Source organism: Chelmon rostratus, chromosome 12 (assembly GCF_017976325.1).
Source record: "Chelmon rostratus isolate fCheRos1 chromosome 12, fCheRos1.pri, whole genome shotgun sequence".
NCBI classification, from domain to species: Eukaryota; Metazoa; Chordata; class Actinopteri; order Chaetodontiformes; family Chaetodontidae; genus Chelmon; species Chelmon rostratus.
Window position 1 is genome coordinate 19,254,178 of NC_055669.1, and position 12,372 is coordinate 19,266,549.

At 36.2% G+C, this 12,372-nt stretch overlaps 1 protein-coding gene across 1 annotated transcript in view; it reads right to left on the reverse strand.

The window, feature by feature from the left end:
• The window catches only part of LOC121615557 (dynein heavy chain 8, axonemal-like), a 34,317-nt gene that overhangs the window by 20,912 nt on the left and 1,033 nt on the right, over positions 1–12,372 (reverse strand). The window contains exons 4-34 of the mRNA XM_041949938.1: positions 12,011–12,162; positions 11,140–11,326; positions 10,743–10,906; positions 10,347–10,523; positions 9,718–9,831; positions 8,778–8,885; positions 8,574–8,675; positions 8,306–8,452; positions 8,026–8,220; positions 7,845–7,921; positions 7,624–7,723; positions 7,388–7,507; positions 7,159–7,294; positions 6,846–7,033; positions 6,682–6,762; positions 6,235–6,351; positions 5,790–5,909; positions 5,227–5,365; positions 4,985–5,091; positions 4,795–4,901; positions 4,606–4,711; positions 4,347–4,470; positions 3,874–4,046; positions 3,644–3,779; positions 3,298–3,533; positions 1,820–1,924; positions 1,601–1,714; positions 1,442–1,504; positions 623–723; positions 343–480; positions 1–116 (exon numbers count right to left, since the gene is read on the reverse strand). The exon at positions 1–116 is cut by the window's left edge and continues 125 nt beyond it. Of these exons, the coding sequence (XP_041805872.1) occupies positions 1–116; positions 343–480; positions 623–723; positions 1,442–1,504; positions 1,601–1,714; positions 1,820–1,924; positions 3,298–3,533; positions 3,644–3,779; positions 3,874–4,046; positions 4,347–4,470; positions 4,606–4,711; positions 4,795–4,901; positions 4,985–5,091; positions 5,227–5,365; positions 5,790–5,909; positions 6,235–6,351; positions 6,682–6,762; positions 6,846–7,033; positions 7,159–7,294; positions 7,388–7,507; positions 7,624–7,723; positions 7,845–7,921; positions 8,026–8,220; positions 8,306–8,452; positions 8,574–8,675; positions 8,778–8,885; positions 9,718–9,831; positions 10,347–10,523; positions 10,743–10,906; positions 11,140–11,326; positions 12,011–12,162 (4,050 nt within the window). The remainder of the gene's footprint in view (positions 117–342; positions 481–622; positions 724–1,441; positions 1,505–1,600; positions 1,715–1,819; positions 1,925–3,297; positions 3,534–3,643; positions 3,780–3,873; positions 4,047–4,346; positions 4,471–4,605; positions 4,712–4,794; positions 4,902–4,984; positions 5,092–5,226; positions 5,366–5,789; positions 5,910–6,234; positions 6,352–6,681; positions 6,763–6,845; positions 7,034–7,158; positions 7,295–7,387; positions 7,508–7,623; positions 7,724–7,844; positions 7,922–8,025; positions 8,221–8,305; positions 8,453–8,573; positions 8,676–8,777; positions 8,886–9,717; positions 9,832–10,346; positions 10,524–10,742; positions 10,907–11,139; positions 11,327–12,010; positions 12,163–12,372) is intronic.

Sequence of the window (12,372 nt, forward strand, 5' to 3'; positions counted from 1 at the left end):
TTGACTTATTTGCCATCATCTCAAGCAGAGGGCATGACTCACTGAAATCATCAATTGTCTTTTTCAGGTCTAGGAAGGCCTGCCAGTCTTTCAGTCCTTTGGGTAGCTTTCGGCACCTAGAAATAGTATAAATTATCATTGATGTATATGTAATTATAACAGCTGTAATTTTTGATTTCCAACTTACATTTGACTACTTTCACTTTTTCACAGCAATTATAGAGATAATGTTGTATTAAGTTTTGTAAAGATTTCATATTGGCAAATGCCTACTTAAAAGCAAAATAAAAAAAAAATTACTATGTAAACCGTAATGTGGGGAGTTGACAATACTTGGTTTACCTGTTCAGAAATTCCAAAAGTTCTGCATTGATCTCCTCGATATTCACATCTGTCCACAGAGTGTCATAGTACCCGCTAATCTTACTCATCACTGCATTATATAGGCCATACAATTTCTGGAGCAGGTCAAGCTCTTTTCTGCAGTATTCATAGGAAATCATAGATCTATTAGTTGGAATACATTATCCAATACCACAAAGATTAACACCATAACTCAGTATTGCTAGGATTTTCAATGATCTGGTTATATATGGTGAGCTTTCGTTGAGTAGTAACATACTTTTTCTTTTGTAGACAGTTATATTCTGTGATTGGCAAGCCAAGCAGCTGCTCCCCAGAGGTATATGTGTTGAAATTTCTCCACAGTTCTTCAAATTTAGCCTGAGTAAAATAAAAAAGGTCCGTATTAAATAGAATCTAATCTCAGAAAAGCAGGATGCTGATATATTTTTGTATTTTATTTTGCAGAAAAACAACCACTTAAAACAGACATTCAAATGCAATTAAACACTGCAAGAGCAAACAAAATAAAACATACTGAAACAAAAACCACCATAATCACAAATGTGTGTGGATATGGATTAATGTTTGTATTTCAAAATAACTTCCATGCATCTTAATGCTTTGCTCATTTATGACTGGATATCACTGCATTAAGCTCTTTGGATGTGTGTATACTCAAAAAGAACAAAGACCACACTTCATCCACTGCAGCAAAGTTATATGTGCTTTTCTACAGTGGCTGTCCTTGGAGATGGTGTAGTTATTACTGGTTGACAAAGTAAGGGAGGAAATTTTAAATTTAAAGTAGTTTTTGGTACGAAGGACTCAGGATATTTGATGTATGCCACAGTGGGAAGTTGTTTTCTCCATTTCTCTCACTCAGTGTCAAGTCACACTCAGTGACTTAGTCTAAAAAACTGAAGTATGTATAAAAGTGAAAGATCTGGATAAATGTGTTTTTACACGTTAAGTACTTTTTAACCTTAAACTGAAATGGCTTTTGTGTGTCTCATACTTTTTGCAGTATATGACCTTTCTACATGAACTTTGACCTGTACAGTATGTAGGATAGTTTTAGGTTAATTGACAATGTTACCTGACAGATCTGGAGCCTGCGGCTGGCTTCCTGGGGATCTATTCCATCGACCATGGGGCCTTCCTAAAAAACAAAAAATTGTATATGAACCGATTAATGTATAAATTAAAATTGACTGATTTAAAAGTGATCAGACTTAAAGATTCACACATTACTTACTGAATCATATTGTTCCATAAAAGTGCGAACATCATTTTGGAAAACGACAACACACTCCAAAAGGTTTTGTTTGAACTTGGGCTGCATACGAACAAGCTCTTCTTGCACTGATCTCTGGCAATGTCAGGAATCAAAAATCCAAGATCATAGCTGAGTTAGAGGAGAACACTTTATGAAATCCCAAAGCAAAAAAAGCATAAATGTCATGAGAATACTAACAGCTTTAGAATGAAGCTTTGTGAAGAAATGCCACAGATTGTGCACTCCCTCTGCTTCCCTTTTGGTAACCTCTGCTTCATATTTAGTCAAAATTTCATAGGCTTCCTGTAAAATATAACATGATTATATGATTGCGATTTGACAGCTACATAAATGAAAATGCAGAGGTAGCTTATGAAGGAAAAAGAAATGTATGAATTGAAATAGACAATGAAAAACAATTCTGAACCAGCTCTGATAATCTGAACATTTTTGAAGGAGATGGAGATCATAATCTCAGCAAAAAGTCTGCAATAACTTTCACTGATAGTGTCCCACACATTGTGGAAGGTCAGCTATTTACTTGGTTCACTGTGTATTTCTAATCTTTCACAATGCCAAACTCCCAATTGCTCTCATCATTATCTGTTACAAGAATCTTCTATCGCATACAAGATTTCACCAAGATGTGTCTTCATTTCATGTATGGAAACCTAACAAACAAACAAACACACTTTGCTACTTGATCAGAAAGTTTCCATGCATAGCAATGAGACCACTGGGCTGGCACAGTAGGGGTCCCTGTGCAGAACTGCTAGAAGGCAAAGGGTGACAATGCTGAAAAATCTACGTAATACGGCAACATACTGCTTTGGCCAAATACATGCACATTCCTGGTTAGTGCTTACTTTTCATTTGTCAAGACAGAGGATAAAACAACTGCTATCCACGAAAGCTTTCCAGGTTTATAAAATCATTTCTCAGTGTGCTGTGTGATATTTTAGTATCTGACACCTTAAATCTCATCTTTTACTACACTTCCTGAATCATATTTCATCCTCTCACTGGTACCTGTGGCCATACACCCTCAACAATGTAGCCCTTTGTGGGGTTATTTTTAAATGCACTCTTTTTGATCTGCACATAGTCATATAACCATTGCAGTTACAGACTTCACTTAAATCTTATATCCTTGAACACAAATTATTGTGCTTTAGTAACAGACTGCTGCATCCAGTGTGAAAGAAGGAACGCTACCGCAGGTCCTTCATTCCATCAACTGTCAGGTTATTCAACTCCAGCATCACTTAACAAAAGACTGTGTTGTTGTTGTTTGCCAAATTGCGATAATATCAATACATTTTGTGCAATATTACATATCATTTACTGTTTTGTATATTTTGTTCTTCTGTGCAATAGTAGGAACACTATTATTATTTTAAATCTGAAGGCAGCATACATTGTTTTTTTCCACAGCTTTTGGGGCAATATGTAATTTTTACATATTTTTTAATATATTTCTTCTACATATTTTTTATTTTATATAGTCAAATTTCACTTTGCGTACTACTTTTTATTTTGTATTTTTGTTTTTTTTCCCGAATGTTCTCTATCTCTGCTGCTATTTTTCTTCCCACTGTTATTACATGCTGCTGTAATGTCCACATTTCCCCAGCTGGGGATAACTAAAGTTTTATCTTATCTTATCTTATCCATACCTCAATGGACATCAGTGTCATATCAGTTTGTATTTCTGCATCCCGAAGCTTAGACAGGACACCCATGGCACGACGCACATCTTCCAGATTAGCCACAGGATGAGATAGCTGTACGAAGTATATGTTAGTATGTATGCTTATGTCAATCATTTTCTTCCTGTACTCCTCCCTCAGGTATTTGCATAAGAATTTCTTCCAGGCTTTGGTCTCAACTTTCAGGGACTTCTTTAATGGCTCTGTGTATAAGAGATAATTTCCAGTGCAAACCTCAACCCTCACCGTTTAAAAAAAAAAAAAAAACTTTTAAAGCAAAAACAACATTTAAAACACATTACAGCTGCCTTACCCGTTGACAGTTCAATGAAATTCCCAATCCCCAAAACAATGATGGGTTTGATATCATCAATATCTTGTTCAAATGAGTTATAGTGCTGCATTTCAGATTTGATCTGACTCAAGGATGGATTGCTGTCCATGAACTCCTTAAAAGAAATAATCATAATATTATTAAAAGGAAAAAAATAATTCTGTCTAAAATTCAAAACAAGAACATGTAATGTTTGCAGGAAATCAAACCTTGACTTTGAGGTTCCTGTTCTCATCCCAGATCACTCTGAAAGGATTGAACTGCTTCAGAATATCAGTCACTTGTCCTCTCTGGGAGCTGACCACTGATTTCAGAATGAACACAAGCTTTTTGATGTCCTTGTGTTCAGTAACTCTGTGATGGAAATTCTCTTTATCTCCACCTATGAAATCATCACAAACAAACAAAAACAGGCAAAAATTGTTCTTCATAATGTTCACACAGGAAATTAGAAGGGGCTTAAGGGTTGTACACAACTTCAACTGATATTGGCCAGATATTGTCCAGAAGACTGATTTTATTATACACTGGACTGTCAGATTAAAAATTAAGATTAAATCATACATTTTAACTATTCTCTTTTGAATTTTCTTAAGGGATCAACTTAAATTAACTTTATATACTGCCTTTCAGTTTTGTTTTGTTTGCTTTTTTATCCAAGTGCATGCTGAAGATGACTTACCTTTGTTCTTTGTGGCATCATGACTGTACACCTGCTGCCATGCAACACCCTTGCTAACTTCCAACACCAAGTCGATCAGTCGATTTACGGCCTGTTGGATCTCATCTATTGTGGGAATCATTACCTGACGACAACAATATCAGACAGAAATCACTTTTCCTGCTTAACAAGATTCACAAGGAATTTTATTTTATCCTGCACTGCTACAAGATAACTAGTGTGAACTGGAACCAGTTGCCAGTGAATTGTTTAAACTCACCACGTTGGGTATAACCAGCTGGACTTCAGATTTAATTAGCGAGACCATCTTAGACTTAGACTTTGCCTTCTGGTAAGTATTAAAATTCCCACTTATTGATCTCAATCTGTAAGAGATCATATTGTTCTTCTTAGATACTGGCCTTTTTTTTTTTTTTTTTAACATGCTGACCAAAACAGACATACTTACTTAGTGCCAGAAATTCTCCTCTTCAGGGTGTCCAGAGATAACTTGGTTGTTTTGACCAGTGCATCTAATACCCTTGCACTGAAGGATTCATAAAGCTTCTTAAACTCCTGGAATTAAGATTTTTATTTGAAGCATTAACACATATGTTGATATACTGTGTACATATTTTGGTGTTGGTAAACAAACATACTCTTCCAAATTTGATTGCTCTCTCTCTATCTGGACCTTCTAAATTAGTTCCCTCATCCTCACTAGGGGTCCTCTGGCTCTCTCTTGAGAGTATTAAACTTCTCTGTCCTAAAATGTTCAAAGGGTGAAATAAGAAGTTACACATACACATATTCAAATTTGAGGTACTGTATGACTGTTGTTTAACTACATTTATATAATTTCCACTTGTATGCAATACTTAAAACAGTGACTTAAGAGCACCTGGAACAGGTTCCTCAACAGCCTTCTTGGTCCCTTTTGATTGATAAATGCCACTGAACACATTACACAGCTCCCTCACTGCTTCTTTAACACGATTACATTTGTAGTCCAATGTCTTTGCCTGCTCCTTACATTGATTCTAAAAATAGAGAGAGAGAGAGAGCGATATATAAGTTGGTCGTTTCAGTCTCTCTTTAGCTGTTAAATGCTCCACTATGTTCACCAGCTAGTAGCTAACTGTGTCTGCCTGCTGTTTGGTCATGTACGGTGGGCTTTTAGAGCTTTTACTGCTGAAAACAGCTGCCTGCACTGTGAAAACATACACAGTGAACCAAAACAGTTGTGGACAGCTCTGTAATGCTGAGGGTAGCTGCAGATTCAGGTGACAATTATCTGCAGTTTCATTGCTACTTTCACACAGTCACATTAATTTTAAATTGGCATTGAGACATTATTATAAAACATAGCCACTTCAAGGATTAATTTAATGCAAGAACATGACCAATTCCATTTTACTTTATGTAAAATAATAAATTAAAAAGGTAATCATATAGAGTCCCCACCTCATTATGGTTGATCAGGTGTTGCACAGAAGACACATAATCTTCTGGGAGCTCAATCAGCACAGTCTCTGAGATGTCTTTAAGAACATCATCAATGTGTATCTGAAAGATATCCTGCACCTGACAAAAAGAAATATGTCAACTAGAAACATTGTCCTTTAGCAATAGTCTTTTTAGGAATCCCTGAAGGGTAAAACTGTGTCAAAGGGTTGCTGACTAGTGACTGCAATGTTAATAGACATTTTTTTTTTCCCACAACCATTCACCAAAGGTTGTTAATAATTCCTCTGAGCAAGGAATTAAACATACTGAATGACTGCTAAACTTTTTCGTAGGTTAATTATAACTGGTACTACTTTCAAAAGTAAATCCCTATACTTTATAGCCACTTCTGAAAAGCAAAGACAGCTACCATTTGGCTCAGTACTCTTATTCAGTACCATACCTTTTTTACAAGATGTTTGAGCTGAAACAAAGCAGTGTCAGCATTTTGGAAGAACTTGTCCAGGAGGAAGGATGACCAGGTGAGCAACACTGACCCATGGCGAAGCACAGATTCCACCTTGTAATTTACCAAAAACATGATAGCTAAAGATTAGCTGAACTATGGAATAGTAACTCTCTAAGACACAAAAGCCACAAAAATATAAAATGTGACAAAACAACATCTATTCACACTGCCTGTAGTAAGCTTCATATTTGCACTTAACCAAGAAACACTTAAAGTATTTGTTTACATTGATTTGTGACACATATGCCAGTTGTACCAGAAATGAATTACTTAGTTTAACATTTATGTGAACATGAAAGAATTCATTCTTCAAAATTTTGATATTTTATGATTTTGTTCAATTTTCTACTTGTAAATGAACTGTATTAACAAACTGCTTACATTGTCTATTTCTGAAGCCATCAAGCTCGCAAAGTCCGCGGGTATGTTCTCACAAGTGGATTCATAATCTGCCAAAATGGCCTATAAAAACATAGATATTAATAACAAAGATATTGTATATTAAGGTGACCCATGCATCTGTGCAAAAATCTTTTATGATTTACCTGTAGTTTGTGGTGATTTGTGTTTATTTTGCTTTCCAACTTGACCAGACATAAAGCCTGCTTTGGAACCTCCAGACCCATCTTCAACAAACACTTAGCCTCGCAAATGACCTCAGTTACTTTAGGGTCAAAGTTGACAACTAATTTTTCAGTCATTGGGTGACGAACTAGCAGTGAAATATTCAAGACTGTTATGAAACAGAATAGGAAGAATGCATTTGAAATGAATATAAACAGGATCTTATGATATAACATTGTGGCATTATGTACTAACTAGGGTATCAAAATATTGAGTCAAAGCCAGAAAACCAACCATTGTCTAGTTTTGACACTTCGTCCATCCACGCTCTGTGGTAAACAGACTCAAACTCTACTAGCACAGCTGCAGTTTGATTGTACAATCGAACCACTTCCTGTCCCTCAGGGCTGTGCAGGATGTCAGAGTTTTTCTGTTGATTACAACAGATACATTCAATGTTAAACTATTTCAGCACAATAATGAAATAGTTGAAGTTATTTTGGTGGGAAGAATTTAGGCTTACTTTTATGTACGATATGGGTTCCTCTATCTTTTTGTAAAGGTGTCTGACCCAACCAATCCTTCCAGCCACAGGAGGCATGTTTCTGGCTAAAGGGGGGTCTTCTCTCTGTTTGTCATAGAGCTGTAAAGGAAAATTACGCAAGAAGACCAGTTCATTTAATCAAAAACATCAAAGTTCATATTTGACAATTCATTTAATTCATTCTCTGTATCATCTCAAGCATTAAAATGGGATACCTTTTTCACAAACTCTATTTCTGAGGCATAACGGTGAAGAATAAGATCCAAGACGTTGTCAATTTCTGAGTCAAGACAAGGAATGTTCAGCCTCTGAAAACTGCAAATAAAGAAATTTAGGAGCCCTGTGCCATGCTTTTCTGATTGAAATGCCAAATAATTCAGTTTAAATAATTACAGTGCAATCTTAAGATTATACTACTGTACTATACTATCCTGACCGCTGTAATAGGCATAGAGCTTGCTGAGATGAGATGATGTTTGAGAGGCATGAACTCATGAATGCCCGCAGCTGTTTCTGTAGATAAGGATAGCCAAAATTACAATATGACCATGTACACTGGAAACAATGCTGAATATATAAGAGGGAGACAGTAGAACGATAAGAAATACATACAGTACCTCAATGTGGCTGATCTGAAACATAAACTTAGTAAAATGTGTTTCAAATTCAGCTGTTGGAGCCAACACATCATACAGATTCCTTTTTAGATTCATGGATACTGTGTGAAATTGTCTGGCCAGAATCTCAATGCCCTCAATATTTGATTTTCCAAGAGATTCAAACATCTTGAATACTGCAATTATTTGTGAGATCTACAAAAGAGATTATAGCTTATTGTTACTTGGTAAGGCCTTACGGCAACTGTGAGATTCAGACTAAAGTTAGTCTGGACTGCACCTTCTCCAGCTGCTGGCAGAAACGCTCAAACTTGGAAAAAATCTGCACCTCTGAAACCTCGAAGGACCTCTTTCCAGGTTTTTCCTTTGTTTGTGTCTTTGTTTTCTGGAAGCATGACTGATATTCCTGATACAAGGAGATACAGTCCTGCCAAGGACAAAACATGAATGAAAACCGTTACACGCTGATGTAAACATGTGTTAACTTATAATCAAACCTCATCAATGATACCACAGATGTTATTCTTACTGGCAGATGTCATCATCACCTGTATTTTCCTGATGACATCTTCAGGATCTTGGTCCCATATTAGACACATGCCATTGTCAGTAATATATGATCTGCAAGCTGTAACCATCTGATTTGTGACCTGGATTTTTTTTCGGGAAGGTAATTGCATTCTGATGAAGGAAATTGGATCCTTAAATTATCTAAACACAGCTTGTCCTGAGACTCAACAGAATACACTTACTTTGATGAACAGTACAGATATCCTCTCACTTGTATTATAATACACTGAAACAGTGGAAATCATTTGAATGGCGTTGATGATGTTCTGCACACTTTTCATCATGGTGACCTGAAATCACAAATCCAGATATATATAATGTGGAGGGGTCACTAATACTGCCTACCCTACCAATAGGATGTCTGCTATGTTTCTAATTAGACAGTAAACAGGCTAGTGTTTGGTAACATATTAGGTCTTGATGGAGCGGTTGCTGTCATTAACTTTGTCTTAAGGCTTAAGACATGCTTAACCCTGCCTGGAAGAAACCACAGGGTCTCTTCAACCCTGTCACTGTTTGCTGATGAGCACAAGCACAGCTATCTAAATACAGCTGCTGTGCCTTTATCTTATTTTTTCTATTGGTGCAAAAACAAAACAGTAATGACTTTACAGATACGACAGAATGGTCATAAACAATACAGGTAGGCGTTGCTGCTGCTGTGTCTTACATTATAACCCAATATCCACTGGAGGTCACTGTACCCACGGTTTCACCTACACCTGCTGCACACATGGACTGCATCTGAGACTTTGGATTCATGTCATGCTCAGTGCACTATGGTAGTTGTTGGTTGCTGATGCATGCAAGTTGATGGTTTATGTCGCTTCATGTAATTATTTCAGTCTACAACATATTTAAACCTATAAAATTATGCAGACATATAATTTGATGGAAAATGTGTTTTGTTTTGTTTTTTACAAATGGGGTCCTCAAAAACACTTAGGGCCTTCTTTTGTAACTACTTCTTTTAACATGCTATTTTTGTGACATTGTCCCTCAATTCTACAACATTTTGTCCATTTATAAAGTTACGTAATAGAGACATTTGCATTCAGTACAACATTTTCTTGGACATGACTAGGGATTCATCACATCAATTTATTGTCGATCTGTACATACCAGGTCACTGTTGTAAAGAGGCTGACAGACTTTCTCCAGTGTGTTAAGGAATTTTACATTGTCTTTTGCCTCATTGACGTGATCTGTTATCCGGGCATCCAGCTCCCGCCACATCTACATCGGTACAAGGTTGAAAAGGTTCAATTTTGATTCTTCAAAACAGATCTTTTTTTTTTATTAAATCCTTTAGTCCATAGAATGTACTGTTACTGCATCAGAGCCCAAAGTGATGTTTTCAGATTGCTCAAAAAAACCCAAAAGGTAACAAATTTGTAGATTAAAGTAGGAGCAAATAACAATAACACTCTGCATTGAAACTGTTTGTTTGGCTTTTGGTTAGTATCACCTTAAAGCAGCTTGATTATATATTAAGAATTCATTTGCACAAGCATTCTTCATCTACCTGGACTGATAATCAATTAATGAATTGATACCATGCAACCATAAAATTTTCTGTCTCAGAATTTGCACATTGACATTTCTCTTCTTATATCTTATACGGAATCAGTTAGCCATATTATGCCAATACACACATCAAACCTTAGTCAAATCCACCAAAAGCCTAAATGTTGTGTAAAACTTTTTTTTATACATTACTTTTTTGAAGTTTACTAGTCAAGCATCCGCACCTTCATAATCTTGGAATGGCTGATATGGAGGACCATTACCACGGCCTTACACTCTGGTCCTTTGATGTGACTGATAATGGAGTTGAACCTTAAAGACATTTTTTTCCAGTGTTCTAACTCACTCAGTGGCCCTGCAGATTCAACCTCTTTCCTCAGTTGATCACTTTCTATCAGGACCTGATGATTATAGATAGAGAGAAAGGTTACAATATCCTTCTATAGAGCAGCAATTCAATCAACTAATCTACAATAAGACACATTTTGGAAGTGACCTTAGACAGGTGTAAACATTCAGACTGTGTCTGAACGACATTCTGATCTTTGATTTTTTCTTGTTCACATAAGGTTGACTCCATTAGTGTTGTAATAACAGCATAAAACTTTGATTTTACCAACCTGCTCAATTTGCTTGTACCATTGCATCAGAATTTCTTCTAGTTGATGCACCGTGTCAAAGTTGGCAGCTGCAACTTTCATATCTTCAAGCGTGGCCAATTTAGAGAAGTCGACATCTGTGACTGTATTCAGATGAACGATACTCTCACTGCTCATCTGGATATCTGGGGTACAAACAACAAAGACAAAGTGCAAGATCACATCATAACTACCATTCAGTTACAATAACATCCGTATTAACAGGTAATGCAACAAATGATTATTTTAAAGTAATCAGGTATGATTTGCCAAACAAAATGGTGAAGACATGCTAGTTAGAATTCCCTCTAAATGTCGAAACTTGAAAGACTCAAAAAATTATGTAAAAAAAAAAAGAAAGAAAAAAAAGAAGACTTACCATATAAAGAGCTAAGACAACGTTTTATGGAGTACTTGAAGTTCTTTTTAAGTTTTTCTCCATGTCTAGACTTATCCAAGACACCCCAGTTTTGTGCTGCATCGAGAGCTGGTAGCAGAAAGTTGAAGGCATTACTTACTCCTTTCAAGAGGCCATCTCTGGCATCGACCATTGAAAAGAAGATTTCCTACAAGGTATAAAAACAAGCTCATCCATCGCTTCACAAAACTCCAAAGACAAAAAACTAAAAACTAGCTTAGTGTTAGTTAGGTGGTCATCAGCAGTGAGCATCTTCCTTCCTGGTAGTTTACCATGTGTTTTTGATTACAATAATTCCCAATGAATACAGGGAATGCAGATTAGTTTCAGCTGACTGGTTGAAAGTGTACCAAGTAAAATCTGTTTTTTAAACTGTATGAAAAAAAATTATAGACTTCTCAGACATGATAGCGTTAACTTAGAGCAAACTTAGAAAATCAGACGGTATTTTGCCAGTAGGAAAACTCCAGCAACATATGCATTTAAATGGCCATTACACAGTTGTTATGGGACTGGCTGACTTGATTTTTTTCACAAGTCATCCCAGTATTACCAAAATCTGCACAATCTCTTTCAATCACTGATCTATCAATCTCTACAATAAAAAACTTCACTACTTTAGTTGTTATGCATTGCCATTGCTATAGCACACAATGATTAGTTTCAATGTGTTAATCTTCTAAAAAAGATGAGGTACATGAAGCTTTTTATATAATAAAAATAAAGCACTAAATTTGAAATACATTAATTCTACAGGAAGATGCACCTATCGCACAATAAAAGAATTACAATGACAGAAGCATACTACTTTACCCATACAAGACTGTCTTACCTCGTGTATGTTTTCTGAATTCACAGGAATGTCCACTGTAGACCGTGTGAAAGAGCAGCAAATGCCTGTAAGGCATGTTTTAGACAAATTGGCTAAAAGCAGCCTCAATATTTTCCCACCTTTGGTAGTCTCTGGATATGAGCGTCCACACTCTGAAATTAAACCAAATCATTTTTGAACAGATAAAGTTCAGTAAACTTGGGAAAGACTTTTCCCAAAGTTATACAGATGACCCATCTAAAAATTGAGCCTTCCTATCACATACAGCAAACAGAAAGACCCATTGCAGTCTTATAACAAGAGGGACAGACTATAACAAACAAATTAGGCATGCTGGCCTACTGTTTGACAATCCAAAATTG